Source organism: Uranotaenia lowii, chromosome 2, assembly GCF_029784155.1.
Source record: "Uranotaenia lowii strain MFRU-FL chromosome 2, ASM2978415v1, whole genome shotgun sequence".
Lineage (NCBI taxonomy): Eukaryota > Metazoa > Arthropoda > Insecta > Diptera > Culicidae > Uranotaenia > Uranotaenia lowii.
This window is the reverse complement of record NC_073692.1, coordinates 390899977-390925886: the sequence shown is the minus strand read 5'-3', so window position 1 is coordinate 390925886 and position 25910 is coordinate 390899977. Positions and strand designations below refer to the sequence as shown.

Here is a 25910-nt window from a genome sequence, read left to right as displayed (position 1 = left end):
AGCTTTCTTCGCTCTCGAGCTTCAAGAGCTTTGATGTTCAGCCGCTTGAGCAAGAGCATTTCAATCCCTGCTTAATGATCACCATTTGCCTCCTGTTTAGTATATAAAAAAATTATTTTCTAACAAACGCTGAAAAAATGTTTTTGTTTTTAAAATGAAAGTTTCGTATCAGTATAGGTATAAGTATAAGTATAAGTATAAGTATAAGTATAAGTATAAGTATAAGTATAAGTATAAGTATAAGTATAAGTATAAGTATAAGTATAAGTATAAGTATAAGTATAAGTATAAGTATAAGTATAAGTATAAGTATAAGTATAAGTATAAGTATAAGTATAAGTATAAGTATAAGTATAAGTATAAGTATAAGTATAAGTATAAGTATAAGTATAAGTATAAGTATAAGTATAAGTATAAGTATAAGTATAAGTATAAGTATAAGTATAAGTATAAGTATAAGTATAAGTATAAGTATAAGTATAAGTATAAGTATAAGTATAAGTATAAGTATAAGTATAAGTATAAGTATAAGTATAAGTATAAGTATAAGTATAAGTATAAGTATAAGTATAAGTATAAGTATAAGTATAAGTATAAGTATAAGTATAAGTATAAGTATAAGTATAAGTATAAGTATAAGTATAAGTATAAGTATAAGTATAAGTATAAGTATAAGTATAAGTATAAGTATAAGTATAAGTATAAGTATAAGTATAAGTATAAGTATAAGTATAAGTATAAGTATAAGTATAAGTATAAGTATAAGTATAAGTATAAGTATAAGTATAAGTATAAGTATAAGTATAAGTATAAGTATAAGTATAAGTATAAGTATAAGTATAAGTATAAGTATAAGTATAAGTATAAGTATAAGTATAAGTATAAGTATAAGTATAAGTATAAGTATAAGTATAAGTATAAGTATAAGTATAAGTATAAGTATAAGTATAAGTATAAGTATAAGTATAAGTATAAGTATAAGTATAAGTATAAGTATAAGTATAAGTATAAGTATAAGTATAAGTTTAAGTATAAGTATAAGTATAAGTATAAGTATAAGTATAAGTATAAGTATAAGTATAAGTATAAGTATAAGTATAAGTATAAGTATAAGTATAAGTATAAGTATAAGTATAAGTATAAGTATAAGTATAAGTATAAGTATAAGTATAAGTATAAGTATAAGTATAAGTATAAGTATAAGTATAAGTATAAGTATAAGTATAAGTATAAGTATAAGTATAAGTATAAGTATAAGTATAAGTATAAGAATGATGAAATATTAGCTTGAACGTAGTGGTCGTGCATCACTTTGCTGAGTGCTCGAATCTGTATGCCCTTAGTCCTGTTCCAATCATATCATCTCGGGTACAGTACAGTTTCCAGTGCATTTTCAGTACAGAGATTTGATAAATAGGCATTGTATTTTTGCAGCCTCTTATATGGGTGAATATTTTGAATCTAGTCCATCTCATTGAAGCACAGTATGAGGGATTCTCGTGCAAGTTCCTTCACGACCTAGTTTTTTTAATCCAATTCCGGTAGCTGCAGGAGTGAGACAGGAACGAATCTTATTACTGCTACTATACTTTATGATCGTTATGATTGATTAGATTGATCGACTGTGCAGTGTGCACTGAACTGAGGATTGCCGTGGAACCCTTCGAGAATGGAGCAACTGAAGGTAGGTACTGATCGAGACAACAAGACATATAGAGCAAACTCGACGAACTCGATATTGATTACTCATGATTGAAGTAAAGGCTGAATTTTTGGTAGAGTAAAAGCTCTACTATTACAGCTCACAGAAGGCTTTTCAAAAAGCATAACAACCTTAAGTTATGAAGAATGTCGAAAAAATTAAGAGAGCACACACTGAAAAACGGTTGATTTTGAAGTTGTTCAGAATTGAAAATTTTCTGCAAAATTTTAAGTGAGCACTATTTATATCAGAACCACTTGAAAGATTATCACAATACTTCGCAATCGGAAGCATTACATTAAGACCTAGTTTTGCTGTAACATCGAAATCCGGATCAGAAAAGCCCGATTTGTGTTTGCGAGAGAAACATCTGGCGGTCACGCCAGATCTCTCTTCGAACTAAGATCCGAATCTTCAACTCAAACGTCAAATCCATATTGTTGTACGGGTGTGAAACCTGGTGCTCATATGCGGTGACAGCGCGAAAATCGCAAGTTTTTGTGAATCGCTGCCTGCGGAACATCATCCGCGCTTGGTGGCCTGGCAACTGGATCTCAAATGTGGAACTTCATCGCCGGTGTCATCAAAAGACGCTAGAAATCGAGATTTGGGAACGTAAGTGGAGATGGATTGGGCACACGCTGAGAAGAGATGAAAACGAGATTTGTAGAGAGGCGCTAGAATGGAATCCTGAAGGACATCGAAAAAGAGGCTGGCCCAAAAGCTCGTGGCGGCGTAGTCTAGCCGCTGAAATTCGCACAGTTTACGAGAACCTTGGCTGGCAGCAAGTGAAGACGCTGGCTCCGGATCGCCAGCAGTGGAGATCTTTTATCTCAGCCCTATGCGACGGTCAATAGGTGCAGGACCCTTAGTAGTAGTAGTAGTTTTGCTGAACAAAGCGTCAGTTTAAATCCATGCAATCAATAGTTACAATCAGAAAAGTGTTTTGCAATTTTTTTCAAGTTAGTCCTTAGCCGAAAGTGTCTGAACCAGAATATCTGAGCACTAGCTATCCAATTTTCAGCTTTCAATATTTTCTTTGCAAAAAAAAGTGCACCTGGTTAAATGTTGTGGAAAGCCTGAGCTGATATTGCGATTTAGAAACAACAACGCTGCCAACCAGGATAAGTTTCCTTGCTTACTCGCTATCATTGCTGCACCAGCGAGTTCCAGAATCGCTACAGAACTTTTCCCGCAATGGGGTATGCCAAGTCCTCCCTTTGCTCGATTGTCGTGTTGGCAAATTTGCGTAGTTTTTCTAAGAAGGGCGAGGGGAAAGCTGACCGGGGCGGAACCGGGTTATTATCTAGTAACTTTACCGGCTTATGCCGAACGAGATATGATGAGATGAAAATGTGCATTATGGTGTTTCCGTTGGCGCCTTGCATCATCCTTGGTTGCTGAAGCGTGTCGTCGTCGTCATTCGTATCAGCAGCCGCAGCATGTTTCGTCAATGGCGAACCGTTTCCAGCTACACACAACGTGTGGCAAAGGTAGCAGAACGTTACTAGAAGCGCCCCACAGCGTGTATGCCCTACATTATTCTTTCCCAACAAACACATAAACGTAAATGCTCTCTCCTCCGCAGCGGTAAACAAAAACAGAACTGGTTTGTTTCCGGGTATGTTGATTTTTTTTTTGTTTTGTCTGATTAATGATACAAAGGGAAGCAAGATTCATTTGGTGCATGCGTTGAAGGTTTGCTTCATATATCCTTACAGTAGTTGCCAAAAAAAATTAAGCTCACTTAAAATTTATAAATGTTTTCCTGCAACAGGAATAGCGCTTATTATTGTAAGAAATCAAGCTCGAATACGTTAATTATTAAATTTCTAATATAGAACACAACAGTGATAAAAATTTGGCAACAACTGTGTCCCCAGCTAGAGGCGTCGGAAGTAAACCGGCTCATTATTCCGTGCACATGTCAGCGGTAAAGCAAAACGTCTGTCATATTCCATCAGCAAATCTTGGGCGGCCGCCCTGCTCGTCATCTAGAAGTCTATGACGCGTCGCAGCAGGGATGCTTGTCATTATGTAAAAATGTAATCTATTGGCGGCATCAGCAGTAACAGCATCAGCAGCCTTTAAATGAATCCCACACCTTGTATATCTGAGGCGTCGTTTTAGGAGCCGGAAGCTTGGTAGAACGTTGCGTTGGTTTAATTAATTTAAAAACATATTGTCTGAAAAATGTATGGCGCACAAGGGACTCGTAAGCTTAACGCCAAAACTGCGTTTTATGCTTTTTGAGGTAAGAGGAGAGACTTTGAAGTCGATGAGGTCAGTATAATTTTTTTTAAATTTTAATAACTTCTAAAATATAATCAATTAACCTACCTACCTACATAAGGGTTCGCCATCGACGCGACTGTCCAAAACAATGAGCTGATATAAAAGATCTCCACTGCTTGTCAAAGTTTTCGTCAACTTTACGGATTTCAGCGGTTAGATTACGCCACCACGAGCTTCAGAGCTTGCCTGTTAGATCTCCAATTTCGTTCCCGAATCTCGATTTCTAGTGCCTTCGATGGCACCGGCGATGTAGTTCCACGTTTGAGATTCAGTTGTTAAGCCACCAAGCGCGGATATTATTCCGGAGGCAGCGGTTCACAAACACTTGCTGTTTTAGCGTCGTTTCCGAATTTGTGCACCAAGTTTTGCACCCGTAAATCAAAATGCATTTAACATTCGAGTTGAAGATTTAGATTTTCGTTCGTAGAGAGATCTGCCGTGACAACCAGATGCTTCGAAGACTCGCAAACTCAAATCGGGCTTTGTTGATCCGAGTTTCAATGTTTTTCTTGGTACCACCGTCAGGCTTTATCTATCTAAATTTTCTGTATTGATTTCCATCGACTTGACTTTGAGTTGAGACCTAGTTGAGTGGGGCTTTTACTTTACCAAAAATTCAGCCTTTACTCCAATCATGAGTTATCAATATCACAGCGTTACTGGCATAAGAAAAAAACGCGAACGGAGATGATTCTATTTGAGACTGCCAGAATTAACCTCCCAGCGCAATCGCATTGTATATGACTGAAAAAAAAAAACATTTTCACGTCCCTCTTTATCCCATCACAATCGTATCATCTTTGGCGTGGTACACTTTTCAGCGCATTTTTGGCTTAGAGATTTGCTAAATAGGCATTGGATTTTTGCTACCTCTTCTGTGGGTGTAGATTAAAAAAAATTCTCCACCTATACAATAGAAAGACGCTTCGCTGAGCTGTACAGTAAAGAAACAGTTTGAAGAATTCGTTTGGATAAAATGAGGAGAAAATCTGCAAGTCTGATCCTTTTTGGCAATTGCTTAATTTGCTTTAATTTCAATTTATAGGTTGCAAAAATTCACAAGTTCATGAACACAGTCAAGGTATTATAGAAACATTTTATGAACCATCTGTAACCATTTCTTTCCAATTTCACCAATTATGGGATGTCAGACGAATACAATAAAAAAATAACTGAAATAGCTACTTTTACGGTTTTAAAAGCAGCAGGAGTTATATTTATTCAGAAAAATAATACTTTGCTCAATAGGCTAAGTCGATTTTGAATTTCTTATACCTTTGAAGAGATGAAGAATATGCAGAAAATAAATAAAATTTGATAAAAATAATGTAAAATAAAAGTTGTATTCGGCAACACTGGAGATAAATAAAATAAAATTCAATGGCCACGTTTGTAATTTTGGCAACACTTGGCAAAATAAACAGTAGAAAGTCAGTCATTGATCTATTCTTGTGAGATTCTGAGTTGAGATTCAGAAGAACCACGACAAGAACTATTCATGACAATGGCGTAGTTGATAAGATTAGCACGGATTTGTAAAGGCTGCCGCTATGATTGTTCATTCCTCCAGTTATTGAAACGGAGATATTAGAAAGCGCAGATGGTTAAAGCTGCTTATTTGATTGTTCGTTCCCCCGGTAAATAAGACGGAGTGGCTGGAAAAGCGCAGATCTTTAACGCTGCTGCTGCTGATTGTTTGTTTTAGTTGGGCCTTCCGGTGAAAAATACGGAATTGGCTGAGGCCGCTGCGTAAACGACAGATTAGCTAAGGAAGCGCAGATTTTAAAGGCTGCTGCTGATTGTTCGTTTTGATTTTGCCTTCGGATGTAAAACAATGGAATTGACTTGGGAAGCGCACATTTTTAAGACTGGTGCTGCTGATTGTTTGTTTTGATTTGGCTTTCCGATGGAAAAAGACAGAATTGGCTTGTAAAGCGCAGATTTTTTAGGATTGTTGCGGCTGATTGCTTGCTTTGATTTGGCCTTTCGGTAGAAAAAGACGGAATTGGTTAAAGAAGTGCTGATTGTTTGTTTCGAATTCGCCTTCCGGTGGAAAAAAACGCATTGGTTTAGGAAGCACAGTTTTCAAGGCAGCTTCTGCTGATTGTTTGTTTTGATTTGGCCTACACAGTAAACGAAAATTACCGAGTTCGGTAATTTTTTTACCGAAATCCTAACATGTGGAGTTCGTTAAACTGTTCGGTAATTTTTTCGGTAAAAAATAAACGAACATCGGTAAATGAAGAATCGATTTACCGATGTTCGTTTATTTTTTACCGAAAAAATTACCGAACAGATTAACGAGCTACACATGTTAGGATTTCGGTAAAAAAATTACCGAACTCGGTAATTTTCGTTTACTGTGTACCAACGCTGCTGCTACTGATTGTACATTTTGATTTGGCTTTTTTGTGGAAAATGACGGAATGGCTAAGGAAGCGCAGATTATTAAGGCTGCTGCTGCTGCTGTTTGTTTGTTTTGACTGGAAAAAGACGGAACTGGCTTAGGAAGTGCAGATTTTTCAGGCTGCTGCTGCTGATTGTTTGTTTTGATTTGGCCTTCTGGTTGTGAAAGCTGTTTTTAAGAATACTTTCGGATTCATCCGGCTCTGGTAAACAAAGACATTAAAGGCAGATATTTTTGGATTGAATGAGGAATATGCAGAAAATAAATTAAATTTCATTATTTTGAATAAACTGTAGCATTTTGAATGTTACAGTTTATTCTAAAGTGAAATTTCAAATTAAAATCTTAAATTTGGATAAAATTGACGGAATCTGATTTAATCGGCAAAATCTTGGTTTCTTACTTAAGCTTTTGAAAATTTTATTGATTTCAATCGATGGTTGATATTTTTTAATTTGATCAGGAGTTTTAGTTTATTTAACTTGGAATTGAGTTAAAATAAGTTTTCTTTTCAAGAAATTGAAGGCTTCCTCAAAATAAACCTATTTATGTCAAACCAATAAACCTAATCTACCAGACTCTCTAGCAAATTAAAAGTTTAGTCTCTTGGAGTCTCGCTTATTCTTATTCGACCGTAATTGCTTTTTGAATTTTGAAGGTTCTAAAATAACTTGAAGTGTTTTTTTTGACACTCCGAATCAAATCTGGGTTTGTATATAGTAGAGGGTTAGCAGTGAACGAGCGTGAAAGTAAGGTCAATGACAAATTATCCACTCCATTAAAAATTGTATTTCGTGCAAAGTTTTCCAGTCGCAGTTATCCTTACAAAGGTTGACTGAAAAGCGGTTTGCGTGTAGAACTTTTAAAGATTTTTTACTGATTTGACAGGTCATACAAACGTACGAGTTCTAACAAATGTCGCAGTCATAAGTGCGCAGTACAATATTGTGCGCTGCGTATAAAGGGTGATACGGTCAAAATTTGGTCAATATCAACTTGACGTATTTCTTTCAATTTTGCATTTATAAAACCTGAACACCGCTCATTTTGAAGGTGTGTTTGTGTGTAGAATGTTGCTCCTATTTTGATTTTGGAATTCACTCTTCAGTTGTCAAAATGCCGTCCAAGGAAGAAGAGCAGCGTATCAAAATTTTGCTCGCGCATCTCGAAAATCCGAGCTACTCGCACGCAAAGTTGGCAAAATCGCTAAAAGTTGCCAAATCAACCGTTACAAATGTAATTAAAATGTTTGGGGAACGTTTGTCGACAGCCAGAAAGTCTGGATTGGGGGGAAATCGAAAACCGGAAGTCGCTGAGACGACAAAGAGAGTTGCCGGTAGTTTCAAGCGAAACCTTAACCTCTCTCTCCGAGATGCCGCAAATAAGCTGAGTGTATCGTCTACAACCGTGCATCGAGCCAAAAAACGAGCCGGACTATCGACTTACAAGAAGGTAGTGACTCCAAATCGCGATGATAAACAAAATACGACGGCCAAAGCGCGATCCCGGAGGCTGTACACGACGATGCTGACGAAGTTTGACTGCGTGGTAATGGACGACGAAACCTACGTCAAAGCCGACTACAAGCAGCTTCCGGGAAAGGAGTTTTATACGACAAATGGAAAGGGAAAAGGTAGCAGATATTTTCAAGCAAATGAAACTGTCAAAGTTTGCGAAGTAATATCTGGTTTGGCAAGCCATCTGTACCTGTGGCTTGAAAAGCTGCATTTTCATAGCTTCCGGGACTGTCAACCAAGAAATTTACGTGAAAGAGTGTTTGAATAAACGTCTGCTGCCTTTCCTGAAGAAACACGGTTGTTCCGTACTGTTTTGGCCGGATCTGGCATCTTGCCATTACGGTCAAAAGGCCATGGAGTGGTACGCCGCCAACAACGTGCAGGTGGTTCCCAAGGACAAAAACACTCCCAACACGCCAGAGTTCCGCCCAATTGAGAAATACTGGGCTATTGTCAAGCGGAACCTAAAGAAGACCAAAAAACTGCTAAGGACGAGCAGCAGTTCAAGGCAAACTGGCTTTCTGTGGCGAAGAAGGTGAACAAGGTGGCTGTTCAAAATCTGATGGCAGGGGTTAAGCGTAAGGCCCGGCAATTCGGATTTGAAAAAGCGGAAGCTTAACTGAATATTTTTCCTGAACTTGAAAAATAAATTTAACTTAATTTTTTAAATAAACGTTTTCACCGATTTACACGCGTTTTCTCTTGACCAAATTTAGACCGTATCACCCTTTAATGCCATATTCTTTTTTTTTTTCAAATATCCTTCATTTAATTCTTTTTATTTTTTTTTTCAATTCTGAGCCTGCATTTAAAGTTTGAATTTTGAGTCTGTTTTCAATTTCCAAAACGATTTCGAAATCTTTATTCCAGATCAAAGTTCCAAATATTTACCAATAGAAGAAATCTGCTGCACCCATGAATTTATAATTTGATTCAATACTTGATTTAATTAAATATTTAATTCAATTTCATTAGAGTCGTTTCTGTATGCCAAAACTTTTTTCATACACAAGCAAAAAAACTATTCGATTCGAGTTCATTATTTTTCATCCTATCCTCTTCATCTTCTCTGGTCATCGTCAACATTTTCTAATCAGATATTTTAGTATTTCTTGGAGACTTGGGAAAAAATTTCGAACCAATGGCTCTGCTTTAATTATGGATGTTTTTTTATATTTGTAGCTTTTCCCGACACATTTTAAATTCTGTCAACATTTATCAGCTTCCTGATCATCTGAATAAATTTGAATTTAAAAAAATGGGCGCATTACATTATAAAAGAAACTATCTTGCTTCTCAAAATATCTTATTACAGTGAAAGTTGATTAAAAGATTGTTTTCTTTTTTTTTTTCAAATAAATGCATAATCAATTTAGTACAAACATATTTCCATCACAACCACTTTTGAAACGTCACAAATATTTCTTAACTTATTAATTCAATAGCCGACTTTATCCTCCGCTAGAAGTCAAACTATTTTTATTGGAATATTTCATTCCTTTGAAGGGGTCAATCATGGTTGTCAAATATTGAACTAGAGCAAACCGAACTTTTTCTGCGTCCGCCCAGTTTTCCACTACGGGACCTAATTTACTCAGATCCAGTTTGAAGTTAATTTTGTTCCGAATCAGAAATGTCCTATCATCCGTCCATCAGTCCATCAGTCGTCGTTGGCGACATTCTACGGAACAAGCTACATAGCTGCTGCTGGAGGCAAGAAAATGGAAATTCTCCACTCTCCTAGGAACTCCTTCCACGGATTGTTCCGGAAGCTCCCAGGATGAGTCCGAAGTGGCAGAGGAAAGAAGAACAGTTGCCTATGTAGAATAAGAACGAGTCTGCCAGTGATGGCTGACAAGGCGTGTTTCGGGCGAATTGAATTATTTTTAATTTATTTCAAATTTACTTTTGGCTTGGCAAAAACAAACCAAACATTTTGCAAGTTGTTTGTTAACGACGAATTTGCGACGGATAACATCGGTTGGGTGAGACCAAACTCTTTGACGCGGCTGCAGAGCAAATGTTTGCCTTGAGGGTGGGGTAAAAATGGCTCCGACTACGGGTATAAATTGTGTTTTCAGCTGCATTATTCTCGTTTGTTTCTTCACTTGACGTATGATGAAGTTGAGCAGGAATAAGTAGGTAATCCTTTCTTAAAACCCGCTCTCCTAAATTGGGCTCTATTTGGAATATAAATTAACGTTCTGCGATACAAAGTGATAAATTACGAACTGTGAATTTTTAATCTGCGATTTGAGGCAACATAATGGGTTTGAAATTTTGCAGTAATACTGCGTGCTTTGGATTTTTTATTTCGTGTACCAGATTGTTCCTCTTTTTGCCGACAAAATTTTAGTATAAGGTTTTGCCGACAAATTATTTCTAACACGCAATTCAAAATAACATTTGCTTAAAGACGCTGAAGTCGTAACGAAACAAAACAAACTTGTTTGCTTGAAAGTTCTCAGCAAAGATAAATTCAGAAAGGGAAACAATCTTTAAGGTTCTAAATCAAAACAATTAAATAAAAGTCATAAAAGTATCTAGCGATAACCACCTTTTTGTTTCGCACCCTGTAATTTCTCCAACCTAGATTGGTCGAGAAAAAAATTGGACACGCGTCTTGAGCGATTATCTTTTGAACTTGGACCTTAGCTTATCATTGATTACCGTTTAACATTCACGCTATACATCCGTGCAACACTGATTGCTTCCGTTATTGACCGGTTATTCTTTTCGTCCACCTGTATAAAACATTTCGTGACAGAGCGATAAATTAATCAGTTGTCAAGATGTTTCGTTTGGCATTGGCTGTTGGATTAACATTGGTCGGAATTTGTTTCGCGGGAATTGTTCCGGAACAATATTCGGAAAAGGCTGGTCGAGTCGTCGGAGGTTCCAATGCCGTTTTAGGACAATTTCCGTACCAAGCTTCGATCCGTGACCCAGCTAATGAGCATGTGGAGGATCAATCATCAGTACCTCTTGGATTCTCTGCGCTGCTCTTTGTACCTTTGGTCGTACTCCAGCCAATACTGTTGTTGCAGTGGGAGTATTGGGTAGAACTGATGGTGCTAATCACGAAGTGATTGAAATACTCAATCATCCTGAGTACAATCCACTGTTTCTGGATAATGATATCTCTCTGATTCTTTTGACTACACCACTGACATTCGGCCCCAATGTTGCCGCCGTCCAGCTGTCGAATCAGCATATCACTCAAGGAACTGCCATTATTTCCGGCTGGGGCCAAACATCGGTAATTCAATCGTCATTTTTAGTAAATGTAATATCAAATGAAGTATTCATTGAGCTATCCCTCATTTGCAGCATCCTGGTTTTCCGGCTGATGAATTACAGTTTGTCAGCAAACCAATAGTGGATAACGACGAGTGCCGAGCCAGACACTTGAACATCAACGCTGCGATGATCCGGGACAACAACCTTTGTGCCGGAGGGATAGACGCCCAAGTAACACAGATTAAGCCAATTGGCTTTTTTGAGTTTCAATATTGTTTTATGAAGACTTTTCCATGGCATCAAATTTTTAAAACGGTTCTATTGTAACATAGGAAATGCTTCATTTATCGTGTGTTTTAAAAGAGCCCTGAAAGTTTTGCTAAAACTTGAATAGAACACTATCTTAAGAGTGCTGTAAAAACGTTGTAAAAGTATTGCTTAAGCATCAATAAAACACATACTGTCCTGTTTTTATTAGAGCTTAGGTACCAGTTTTAAAAATGCGCTCAATGCACTTTTAAAACTAGCCTTCAAGCCAAGTTGAAAAACTGTTTTATTGGAACAGTCAATGTAGGCATGATAAAACTAAGTGACAGATAATTTGACAATCGAGAAGAACGTATACACGCTTAAACTTTTTTACCTCTTTTTGAGGTAGCATATTCTGTTTTGAAAGAATTATCACTCAAAATTGAGAAAAACGGGCTATCAAAATGATATAAATTAAAACAGTCAAATTCAAAAACAACTTTGTTGCATCCGCATTCAAATTTCAAAACAACCGCAAATCAGTCCACATCATTAATCGCTCAATTCTTATGGATTGAATGAAAGCACACTGTGAATAAACGTTTTTTGTAATTCGATAAGAATAAATGTATAAGACAATTAATTTACAAGTACACCGAATAAAGTATTTGTTCTATTTATCCATCTCTGTCTATCAATGCGAAGTTAATCTATATTTACGTCATCCAATCCAGAGTTAACAAAATTCTTTCCGGATAAAACACCCTTTAAAATTTTCTAGAAGACTGCAGCCACCGGCTTCTCCTCAGCAAAGACGGAGAAATTGAGCTTCATCACTAGCGAAAATGTTCATTCTAAGCTTTCATCAGCCTCAACAAAGTTTCAAATGATATATTCAGAATGAAGACCACAAGCATTGTTCGATCATTGAAAATTACGATTTATTTAAAGCGTAACGCAGTTCTGGTTATCGTAAGCAAAATATCCGACCGAGGCACGTTTTATAGAATCGTTTTATCGCTTCCAATTGCAACGATAACCATTATAGTTTGATATGTTGCATATTATAATTAACAGCGTTTCCTAAACCGTTAGCATAGTGTTTGCAGAAAAGTTTCCCCATACAACTGTTTTAACAGTTTTTAAACAGTTACATAACCTAACTACAGATTTTATATTCAATCTTTTCGGAATTCACGATTCAGGCAATGTATTTTACAATTTCTATAATCGTTTGCTAAACGTTTCATAAATTGTCGTTTGACGATTTCAGAAATCGTTTGGTTATAATCCTCATTTATGCGGGTTATTATTTAGCTTTGAGGCCAGGCTTTTGATGACAGTAAATTATCTATTCCATAACAGTCTGAGATTATTTGATAACAATACCTACTTGGTATTTAAAGATAATTGACCACCCTCTAATCATAGCCAAAAGGAAACAAAACAAAAAGTTGCATGAATGCCTTTTGCCAAGCAAATGATCTCATTTTTTGCAAAAAACTCCTCTTCCTCAAAAATTGATGAATCCATCATGAGCGTGTATTGCATTTAGAGAAACGTCAAACGAAGCTGTGATTCAAGGTCTCTTAAAACCATTTTAAAACTGTTAATTGAAATTGTTTTATTACAACATTTTTCTAACCGGCATAAAACCATTTTAACACTGTTTTACAACTGCCTTAAGATTTTCAATATTAATTTACTGATGGCCATATTGATTGTGAAATTGAATCGAAATTACTGACGCCATCTTGATGGAAATTATACTTTAATACTATAAACTAGACATTTTTAACAAATTTGACAATGTTGGGGGTACTATTTGTTGTATAGGTCATAAATTTCAATGCAAAAGAAAAATTGCATCATTTGAGCAAATTTATATTTTCCCTAAATTATTTTTTTCAGTTAAAAAAAATGCTCAAAATGTAGTCAATCTTGATTTTCTTTAAGGCGCACTTATGTTTTGATGCTATTTCGTATATATTTCACCAGAAATCTGAGATTGCAGGAAGTTTCATGCTAAGATTGAAAATGAACATGAGAATATTTTTAAAATATTTCAAATGGAATCTTTACCAATCACCAAATGCTTGAGAGAGTAAGTGATAACACGACAAAAAAAAACGGAACGGAAAGCTCCCACAGTAAAATTTCTATCAGATTCCACAGCTGCCACAGTAAAATTCCTATCAGATTCCACAGCTCCCACAGTAAAATTCCTATCAGATTCCTTGACGTAGTTTTAAAGGAGCTGTGGATAGTCTTAAAAGAGCTCTGAAAGGTTTCTTAAGGCTATGTCTATAAGGTCGAATAAAACTATTCTGTTGGATGTTTTATTATAGCGTATAGAATTAGCTTTAAAAAGGTTAACAAAATGGTCCCTTTTGGCCATAAGTTAGCTTTAAAGTAGTTGTGCTAATAGCGTAGAATGCGCTTTGGCTTATAAAGTAGCTTTAGGAAATAGTCTTAAGCGGACTGTTAAGGTTGGAATAAAACTTAAATTGTTACTTGGGACGGTGTGGGATCATGCATGGGTGATACGGGAGGTCCATTGACCGTAGGAGGAATTCAGGAAGGTGTCGTTTCTTGGGGAATTGCTTGTGCCCAGGGTGTACCGGATGTGTACGCTCGAGTTTCTTACCATCGGGATTGGATCCGCCAAAGCACAGGTGTTTGAAATTTCTTGAAAGGAAATTTGGCAAATAAAATTGTCTTAATCTCCTATAAAATTGTTTTATTTCTATTCTTCAAAATCTAATTTTCTAAATAGGGCTTGTAATAACGCTCAGTTGGAAAGCCAGTTGCTTCCTAAGGCGATGTCCGTGAGTTCGAGCCCAAGAGTAAACGTCGCTCACAGTGGTACCGGATAAGTTTTTCAATGACTGTCCGTCAACTGCATGGTTGATATAAGTCGCGAATGACATAAAGATGTTAAAACGACTATAATTCAAACAAAAAAAAACACAAGACACAAGAACACAAGACACAGTCCGAGCAAATTCTGCTTTACTCTGGCAAACGAGGAGAACATGCTACTTGGGAACGAGGAGTTGGTTTCCTGTTAAGCCCGCAGGCCTACAAGGCCCTCATTAGATTGGAACCGAAAAACGAAAGAATAATCGTAGCCAGATTCAGAACACGGGTTAGAAACCTTACAATGGTACAGTGTTATGCGCCAACTGACGTTGCCGATTTGCAGAAGAAAGAGCAGGCAACTGAACAGCGTTGTAGAGAAAATTCCGAAGGGTTACATTCAAATCCATTTGGGCGACTTCAACGCAAAGATTGGCTCCTACAATCAAGACCTTGAGCGCATCATGGGGTGCAATGCTCTAGGACAGATGAGCGAAAACGGAGAGCTGTTTGTAGAATTTTATGGCAACAACAACATGGTGATCGGTGGATCGCTCTTCCCCCATCGACCAGCACATAAGGTCACTTGGGTATCCCGAGATGGCCGAACTGAAAACAAATTGACCACATCTGCATCAGCCGAAAATGGAGAAGGAGCCTTCTTGATGTCCGCAACAAACGAAGCGCAGACATTGCATCTGACCATCACCTCGTCCTTGACGAGATAAGACAAAGATTTGCGCGTGTCCAAAGGCGCGAGGAGGAAGTCGGTTGTCGTTCCAGAGAATCCAGAGGTGAAAAGGACATACGTTGAACAGCTAGAATCACGAACCTCGGAATTGTCGACAGACGGAACATTCGAAGAACAGTGATGTGGAATCAAGAATGCCTTTATCACGACGAGCCGTTGTACGCTCGATGAAGTTTGTGGAAGAAGAAGTGAATGGATGTCGGATGAAACTTGGAGGATGGTCGATGATCGGAGAAAGGCGAAAGTCGCAATTGAGCAGACATGTACCGGGTCAGCCAAAGCAGCCGCCCGCTTACGATATGCGGAGCTGGAAAAGGCAGTTAACCCTTTCCTTCCCACGAGGTTTTTCATGTTTTAAAAATAGAAATATTGATTAACAACTAAAGTTCTAGAACAAAAGATGCATTATTTTAGTCTACTTTTATGATCCAGTTGATAAATTTGAGTTTTGAGGTGGATCATATATGCTCCATTGGGAAGATAACAACACAGAGGGTGCAAATGAAGAATAAGAAATAGCGGCCAAAATACAAGGAATTTCATCACCTTTTCGATCACAAACTAAAACGATCCTATTTTGTGAAATATTTCTTGGGTATATCCAGCTCTCAAAAGTCAAACTATTGAAATTTTTGAAATTTTCAGTTTTGCTTTGAACAATGGCCGCCATGACACTTTTTACCAGAGAAACAAAACATGCCGTTATTCGAAAAAAATCACGAGCTTTTGCAAATATTTTGAGACATATGATCATTTCAGTAGATGAAATAGCTATCCTGAAGAGAAAAAACTTTTGACGGAAAGATTTTCATGAGTATTGATAAAAAACTTAGCAAGATGAAAAGTACCTTTTGTTCCCAGTGTATCACCAGTGATCCACTTTACTTATTCGAAAATGTATATGTTTTAGTGGAAATCTAAGCAAACCATCATTTGATTTTACTTACACAAGCAATTTTCTGCACGTCAGTATTTTTATTTGAGAATAATTATGAAAACTTGTGAAGTTATTGAACATTAAATGACGACTTGATTTAAATTTAAAAAAAATCCAACTTTTGCGCAGCTTTTGATCTGCCGAGCAAAAACAAGTGAATCAATTTTCTTCAAATTTTGTGCAATGATTCTTCATTCATACTTGCACATTCGATGAGAAAATGGTGTTGATCCAAAGCGCCCAGATCAAATGCGAGCTATGCGAAGTTGTGGATCACCTGTGCTACCATGGGAAGGAAAGGGTTAAACGAGCTTGTAGACGAGACAAGAGAGCCAGGACAAACTCCCTAGCCGAAGAGGGAGAAAGAGCCACCGCCATTGGAGATATCTGATTATTATATGATACTAGCTGATCCCGTACGAACTTCGTTTCGCTTTAAATCATTGGTACGTCAAAATGAGTTTAGAAAATGAATTCAAAACATTCTTTCGACAATTTTGGGGAAAAAATTCAACAGTGTTTAAAGTCGCTACTATTACTATTACTTGAAATTCAAATATAACTGTTGATTGGCTGTTTATTAAAATTCATGTGAGAGTGTTTTCTTCTCGATCGGTTGCAAAATCTAGACATTATGGCAGAAACATGTACTATTTGTTTGTGTGCACGACTCTTTTGCTTGACCTTCACACTTAAATTGGTATCAATTAACTGCCTCCAACAAAATTATTGCACAAAACACTGAACTTTTAATGAAACCCTCTTTTTCTGTCCCATGGCCCGAAATTCGATAATTGAAACCAATTTTACGTTCCTCAAAACTCCCTTGTGCCATTTTTTCTTTTCAAATTATATGTAAAATTACGTCAGGAACTTGAAAACAGTGATCAGTGAATATAGACGCCCCTTTCGCCGACCCTTGACACGGAACATGCTACCTGGAGTCAATTGCTCATAGTTTATAACCCTCTTCTGAACATTTTCATCTCAATCCGATGCATGATCACGACAATATCGCGAAAACAGTGAGCAACTAACATGGACGGCCTTTTTTTTGACCACGATTCAAAACTTGACACCTGAAATCGATTATCTTTTCTGTTAAACTCCCACATGCCAATTTTCATTACAATTCTATGCTCAATCAAGAGAATATAGTAAAAACATTGAACAGATAATAACCCCTTTTGCCGACCCCTGAGTCAAGATTTGAAACCTGAAAGCAAAAGAGCGTCCCTCAAAACCCCTATGCGGAAATTTTAATCTCAATCCAATGTAGAATAACGTTAAAATCGCAAAAACATTAAAGTTGGGTATGGACGACTCCTTCAGCCGACTTCTGATCTGCAATTCGAAACTTGAAATCGGTTGCTCGTCTTTCAAAACACTCATGTCCAATTTTCATCACAATCCAGTGTATAATAACACCAATATCGCAAAACATTAATCAGTGAATATGGACGACCCCTTTGGCCGACGCCTGACCCGAAATTTGATAACTGTAATCGATTGCTCGTCTCTCAAAACACTCATGTGCAAATTTTCATCACAATCCAATGTAAAATAAAGCCAATATCGCAAAAACATTAATCAGTGGATATGGACGACCCCTTTTGCCGACCTCAAACCCTAAATTTGATAACTGTAATCGATTGCTCGTCTCTCAAAACACTCATGTGCAAATTTTCATCACAATCCGATGTATAATAACGCCAATATCGCAAAAACATTAATCAGTGAATATGGACGACCCCTTTGGCCGACCTCAAACCCTAAATTTGATAACTGTAATCGATTGCTCGTCTCTCAAAACACTCATGTGCAAATTTTCATCACAATCCAATGTAAAATAAAGCCAATATCGCAAAACCATTAATCAGTGAATATGGACGACCCCTTTTGCCGACCTCAAACCCTAAATTTGATAACTGTAATCGATTGCTCGTCTCTCAAAACACTCATGTGCAAATTTTCATCACAATCCAATGTAAAATAAAGCCAATATCGCAAAAACATTAATCAGTGAATATGGACGACCCCTTTTGCCGACCTCAAACCCTAAATTTGGTAACTGTAATCGATTGCTCGTCTCTCAAAACACTCATGTGCAAATTTTCATCACAATCCGATGTATAATAACGCCAATATCGCAAAAACATTAATCAGAGAATATGGACGACCCCTTTGGCCGACGCCTGACCCTAAATTTGATAACTCTAATCGATTGTTCGTCTCTCAAAACACTCATGTGCCAATTTTCATCACAATCCGATGTATAATAACGCCAATATCGCAAAAACATTAATCAGTGAATATGGACGACCCCTTTTGCCGACCCCTATCCCTAAATTTGACAACTGTAATCGATTGCTCGTCTCTCAAAACACTCATGTGCAAATTTTCATCACAATCCAATGTAAAATAAAGCCAATATCGCAAAAACATTAATCAGTTGATATGGACGACCCCTTTGGCCGACCCCTGACCCTAAATTTGATAACTGTAATCGATTGCTCGTCTCTCAAAACACTCATGTGCAAATTTTCATCACAATTCGACGGAAAATAACGTCAATAACGTGAAAACAATATTTGTCTTGTATGGACGACCCCCTTCAGAAGGGGTCGTCCAAAAATCTAAAAACATTTTTCATCATTCCTGGTCCTAATGAGCATCCATGCCAAATTTCAGATCTCTAGCTCTTAAGACGGCTGAGTCTATAGAGGACAAACAAACAAACAAACAAACAAACAAACATACAGATAATTGCTTTTTATATATATAGATTTCTCGCCGCCTTAGTGGTGCAAGGACTAATGCAAGAATGCCGCTGAAAGACCGAGCAGGTCAGCTGCTGACAGATCGAACAGATCAGCTCAAACATTGGACTGAGCATTTTAAACAACTCTTCCGAGTCACGAATAGCGATGGCCAACAGAACCCGCAGGTCGAAGCGCCAATAGTAAGGCGCATAAATGGCGTCAACTCGGAAGCGCTCTCGCTGGCTGAAATAGAAGCGGCAATCAAAGACACGAAATCCAACAAAGCACCTGGAATCGATTGCATTCCTACTGAAAGCCAACCCTGCCCAGTCAGCACAAATGTTGCACCGTTATTTCGCTGACATCTGGGATACTGCAACATTTCCGGCCGACTAGGGTAGCCTCGTAAAGGTCCCGAAGAAAGGAGACCTGACAAAGTGCGGTAACTGGCGAGGCATAACGTTGATCTGTACAACCCTCAGAGTACTCTGCAAAGTAATACTGAGCAGGATCCAGGAGAAAAACGACGCTACACTCCGACGGCAACAAGCTGGATTCCGATCCGGACGATCATGTGTGGACCACATCACAACGCTACGAATCATACTGGAGCTGTACGGGTGCGAAACTTGGTGCACATATGCGGTGACGACGCGAAAACTGAAAGTATTTGTAAACAGCTGCCTGCGGAATATCATCTGCGCTTAGTGGCCTGGCTGCTGGATCTCGAATGAGGAACTACATCGCCGGTGTTATCAAAGGGCGCTAGAAATCGAGATACGGGAACGTAATTGGAGATTGATTGGGCAATGGGCACACGCTGCAAAAGGATTAAAACGAGATTTGCAGAGAGGCGCTAGATTGGAATCCAGAAGGACATCGAAGAAGAGGCAGACCCAGAAACTCGTGGCGGCGAAGCCTAGCCGCTGAAATCCGAAATGTCCACGAGAATTTCGACTGGGACCAGGTGAAGACGCTGGCTCCGGATCGTCAACAGTGGAGGTGTTTTACCACGGCCCTATGCAAGTAAGTTAAACGCACTGACTACGCTTGAAAATTATCGCGTGAAATCAATACCAGAATGCGCTTCAGTCTATGATAGACAGACTACTCGGAAGGAGTAAACAGTCTGTAGAGTTCTAAGTATTTCGTCGGTATAGTCAGTGTTGAATGGTTAACTTACCTAGAATCCACCTTTGAATTTCGCCTTTGATGTCAAGAGTTTTCACGCGCGTTACTGCGGTTAATGCTTGCAACATAGCCGCGTTTGACTTTTTTCTCACGAGGTTAGTTGAGTTGTGATTTTTAGGATAGAGGCAACATATTCTATTATGCCCTAAATTGCCAAAATGTCATGTAATCCATGAAGAATTTAGTGAAAAATAAAAACAAAGAAATGTGTTGACGAAATGTGTTTTTTTTTACAAATGTCAACAATTTTTTCTTACTTTAATCAATTAGCAGCTTAAAAAGCTTATTTCAAAAAACCTTATTAAAAGCCACAGAACTAAACTGGGTTTAAAAACGAAAACACATATATAGGATTTCAGTGAAACTTCATGTTTCATGGAAGAGATCTAAATTCTACTGAACACTAAAGCGCACATCATTCAAGAATATAATGGCTAGCGTCTTACTAATGCTAATACCACAAGCCCACAGAAAGAGTACTGTGTATGCCGTGGCCGAGAATCGATCTCATGACCTCTGGTTAAGAAGACTTAAACTCTATCCTCTAGATCAGGGTCGACGGCTAAACTGGGTTACGAATTCGCGCCGGTGTGTATTAAATGCGCGTCATAAAACCGAATATACCCGAAATCAGCTGAAGGTTGGAAACACACTAATACTATTAAAGGCATGTTTACTGGTAGGAAAAATAAAAATAGACTATAAGGATATATTGACAGTTCTACACGTACACCACCTTAGCAGAAGGCCTCAGCCCTAACCTCAAACCATGGGAGAACAGGATCGATTTTTGAGAAGGGCGCACGATAAACGCGATTTTCCGGTACTAGTATCGACAAATTCGCCTTGTGGAAAAGCGATACACACTTTTTTACATGTAAGTTCTTTTAGCTGTTAGAAACATTAACTCCTATAAGTATATGCTGCCGTGGTCCACATGTAGCTGCATAGTCTGTAAAATAAGAAAATGTCGTTAGCTTCATTGAAAATTAAGGTCTGAAGCATCTGAGCTATATAATCACCTAATGCTTTATAGAACTTTAGGATTCGATTTTCAGTTAATTGAATTTCACCCTCAAAAATAAACAAGTCCCAAATTTGACAGGTGGATTGATGATTTTTCAGCAAAACGGATCAATTTCTGAAAAACTTCCAGCGAAAAAGAACAAGTGCTGGAAAAGTCAGGAAACAAAAAATGTCAGCTGGTTTCAGCAAAAAAAAAAATAGATTGCTGAGCTATTCCAGCATTTTTTTGCTGGAAATCGAGGCAAACATTTACTAAGTAATATTTTGCCGAACTTGAGGATTCGATTTTCACTGAATTGAAATCAACCTTCAAAAATAAACAAGTTTGACAAGTGGATTGCTAATTTTCCAGCTAAATGGATCAATTGCTGGACCGGATAAAGAAAGTCCTAACCGATCTTCCAAAAGTAATAGCGAGGCTCCAATGTGAATTTATTACCCATCCTTCCCTCCGACTAACTAAAATAGCTGGATCAGAAAAAAATGAAACCTTTCAACCCAACATCAGGTCTTTTTAAGGAACAGTACAATAAATAATAAGATTAAAAAAAGAAAAGCCTTCTATAGCTTGTCAAAATGATTTGCTGTTCTGGCGAAATTTGTCTGCAAATCAAGAATTCTTCTTATGAATACAAGACTACCTCACAATTGCTCTATAAGGGTCGATTCAATTTCAAACCCATTTTCGAATTAGGAGCATTTGTATAAAACATTTAAATTAGATTATATTTGAAAAATTGTTTGTATTATTGTATCTTTTATTACAAATAATAAAATTTATTTTGATTAACGAAAAATTATAATGATATTGTTTTTTTTCGAGCAATTGGTATTCTCGAAAAATGATTAAAATATCTACTAGTGGATGTACTTCTTACAAATTATCAATTTTGATTCATTTACGTTACCTCACACATTATGTATCTGGAGGCATAAATTGTTAGAGAAATAACTTTTCATGGACAAACATTTAAGTAAAATTTTATAGTTTGCCAGATAACTTATTATGAATCGTTACTTTCAAATTATTGAAATCGGATAATTTGGAAATGAAATAACGTTTAATTTCCATAATTTTTCCAAACTGTGAAACTATACCAAAATTTTTGTCTATAAAAAAGTTATTCCTGTAACAACCTGAATTTATGTCAAAAATGATGATCTCCTTTTGTGCATCTAATAAGACAAAATTTACATCATTGCCGGTATATATTTTTTTTATTTTTATTTGTATTTATATTTTTTTTTGTTTCGATTATAGTCGTTTTACCATCATTATGGCACTCGCGACTTTATCAACGTTACAGTTTGCGGACCGTTATTGAAAAACTTATCCGGTACAACTGTGTTCGATGTTTACTCTTGGGCTCGAACTCGCGGACATCGGCTTGCTGGTATAATATTATGTCAAATATGTTAATCAATTAACGTCAGAGAGTTTATTGGTTCCATCGTTTCTATTTTTCTCTGGTGTAATTTTAATCCAAAAATGATGCCTCAATTTTGTGCATCCAATTTGACATAAATTTATGTACATCAAAAAATTATCTGTGTGTAGTTTCAAAGTAGTCGAAGATTCCTTTGAATTCAGCTACAGTATTTGAAAGACCCAAATACTAGTATTTCACTAGCTACTTGCTAGCATCCTCAGTGGGTTATCGACTGAAGAAAGTGTATCATATCCCTCCCTTAAATTGTCCAAGCTAGGTAGCTCTGAATTATTTGTAGGTAAAAAGAACCTTCGAATGCTCGGCAAATGTGCCGTTGTCAGTTTCTTGGGCCTACCTACCCTTTTCTGGGTGTTGTCAGGTAGATTATTATTGTTACCCGCCCTATTTTGGGCGTTGTCAGGTAAATTATATTTCTTCCTACCTAAGAACTTGAACAGCCAACTATGACCTGGTCCGTTGTCTCCGTTCAACAGTTTAGCTGAATTTTGATTGAAAATTTCAATACTTTCCGCTACATCTAACTTCAGCGAATTACTGTTCAACGATCGAAGTAAAGAAATATTTTCTTGATCGATCAAATGGCCTGTTTCACAGATGTGTAATGCTACTGAAGATCTAGGATTCTGTGAAGGGAGAACTTTTTTCTTCGAATCTGATTTGGCAATTGCCAAATGTTCTTCGAATCTCTCTATTAACTTCCTTTTTGTTTGTCCAATGTATACCTTATCACAGTCAGAACAACTGATCTTGTACACACCGGATCTATGCAAAAGTTCCACCGGATCTTTTGTTGATCCTAAAATGGATTTCAATTGATTATTGGAACTACTAAAAACCAATTCAATATCAAATTTTGTTAACTTGGATCGTAATTCAAGAGCATTGAAGCTATTAAATTCCATCGATCTCCGTTGAAACTCGTTTTGAATTGGAGTTAAAGTAGTGAAGGATTTTCTCTGAAGAATTTTTTGTTTTTTGTTGATGATGGCTTGAATAGAACTGGATTGGTATCCATTCTTATTAGCCGTTTGGAAGATATATTGAAGTTCCTTTTCTTCCCCTTCTTTTGAGAGAGGAATCGAATTCATTCTGTGGATCATATGATGGAAAGCGGCCATCTTATGTCCTAATGAATGATTAGAGGTGCTCGGGATAACCCTCATAGTATTGGTTGGTTTCCTGTAAATCTCAAAATTGAAAAGATTATCTTCTCTCTTTATGAGAACGTCCAGGAAAGGGATTTTCTTATCCTCTTCCACTTCACAAGTGAACTTGATATTCTTATGTAAACCATTTATGGCTGTCAGGAGTTCCTCAAGAAAATCTTTGTTTACTACACAGAAAATATCGTCGACGTATCTCCACCATTTTTCGGGTAGTAAATCCTGTTTTTCAAGAGTTTCCTCCAAGTGAGCCATAAACAGTTCACAAAGAAACGGAGACAACGGGTTTCCCATTGGAGCCCCTTTTGTCTGTCTATAGAACAGATCCCTAAACTTGAAATATGTCTGTCCCATACACAAGTCAACAAGTTTCTTGTAGTTTCGCACTTTGAGTCTCCAAGCGCTGCCACTATGTTGTTGAAGCAACCAATCCTCTAACAGATTAGAAGCTTCTTTAACTGGGACGCTTGGAAATAGTGCTGAAACATCAAAAGAAACCATGATATCATCCTCCTCTATGTTGCCTGAGGCTTGAAGTCTCTTGACAAATTCCAAAGTGTTGGTTACCGATCTAGTTCTAAAAGGTTTTGGCATCCTTTTGAACTCTTCTAGTAACCATTTTGCCACTTTTTCTGTGGGTGCGTTTACACCTGAAATTATCTCCCTCATTTCATTCCCCGGTTTGTGAATCTTAGGTAAACCTTTGATTCTGGGGACGATAGGGGCTGATACTTTCAATGCGATCGGCGCAAACCCCAGAATGGGCCCACACTCTTTTAGTGTTTTTTCTACTTCCTTCACCATTTCTGGAAAAGGATCCTCTCTGCGAATTCGATAGGGGCCCTCATCGATCTTACTTTGAATTAACTGATTGTAATCAGTTTTATCCAAAATAACTACTGAGTTACCCTTATCCGCTTTTACAAAAAACACCGGTTTCTTTTTGAGCTCTTTCACCACATCAAGCTCATCCTTATTCGAGTGTCCTTTGATACCTTTCCTCAAGACTTCTGCTACTTCAGCCCTCGCACAGTCCTTTTGGGTTGAGGACAACTTGCTAGACCTAATAGCTGTCTCGACGTCCAGGACTACCTGGTCCATTCGCGGTTTCCTATGTACCGCATAGTTCAGCCCAAAGGCCCAAAGGGCTGAACTATGCGGTACATAGGAAACCGCGAATGGACCAGGTAGTCCTGGACGTCGAGACAGCTATTAGGTCTAGCAAGTTGTCCTCAACCCAAAAGGACTGTGCGAGGGCTGAAGTAGCAGAAGTCTTGAGGAAAGGTATCAAAGGACACTCGAATAAGGATGAGCTTGATGTGGTGAAAGAGCTCAAAAAGAAACCGGTGTTTTTTGTAAAAGCGGATAAGGGTAACTCAGTAGTTATTTTGGATAAAACTGATTACAATCAGTTAATTCAAAGTAAGATCGATGAGGGCCCCTATCGAATTCGCAGAGAGGATCCTTTGCCAGAAATGGTGAAGGAAGTAGAAAAAACACTAAAAGAGTGTGGGCCCATTCTGGGGTTTGCGCCGATCGCATTGAAAGTATCAGCCCCTATCGTCCCCAGAATCAAAGGTTTACCTAAGATTCACAAACCGGGGAATGAAATGAGGGAGATAATTTCAGGTGTAAACGCACCCACAGAAAAAGTGGCAAAATGGTTACTAGAAGAGTTCAAAAGGATGCCAAAACCTTTTAGAACTAGATCGGTAACCAACACTTTGGAATTTGTCAAGAGACTTCAAGCCTCAGGCAACATAGAGGAGGATGATATCATGGTTTCTTTTGATGTTTCAGCACTATTTCCAAGCGTCCCAGTTAAAGAAGCTTCTAATCTGTTAGAGGATTGGTTGCTTCAACAACATAGTGGCAGCGCTTGGAGACTCAAAGTGCGAAACTACAAGAAACTTGTTGACTTGTGTATGGGACAGACATATTTCAAGTTTAGGGATCTGTTCTATAGACAGACAAAAGGGGCTCCAATGGGAAACCCGTTGTCTCCGTTTCTTTGTGAACTGTTTATGGCTCACTTGGAGGAAACTCTTGAAAAACAGGATTTACTACCCGAAAAATGGTGGAGATACGTCGACGATATTTTCTGTGTAGTAAACAAAGATTTTCTTGAGGAACTCCTGACAGCCATAAATGGTTTACATAAGAATATCAAGTTCACTTGTGAAGTGGAAGAGGATAAGAAAATCCCTTTCCTGGACGTTCTCATAAAGAGAGAAGATAATCTTTTCAATTTTGAGATTTACAGGAAACCAACCAATACTATGAGGGTTATCCCGAGCACCTCTAATCATTCATTAGGACATAAGATGGCCGCTTTCCATCATATGATCCACAGAATGAAT

The 25910-nt window shown here is 37.6% G+C and overlaps 1 protein-coding gene across 1 annotated transcript; it reads left to right on the top strand.

The window, feature by feature from the left end:
- Nucleotides 1–10713: 10713 nt before the first annotated feature.
- On the top strand, nt 10714–21366 carry LOC129743271 (chymotrypsin-like protease CTRL-1). The gene is made up of 4 exons (XM_055735255.1): nt 10714–10861; nt 10969–11180; nt 11252–11392; nt 21289–21366. Exons 1-4 carry the CDS (start codon nt 10714–10716, stop codon nt 21364–21366), a joined length of 579 nt encoding a protein of 192 aa, XP_055591230.1.
- Nucleotides 21367–25910: the final 4544 nt, after the last annotated feature.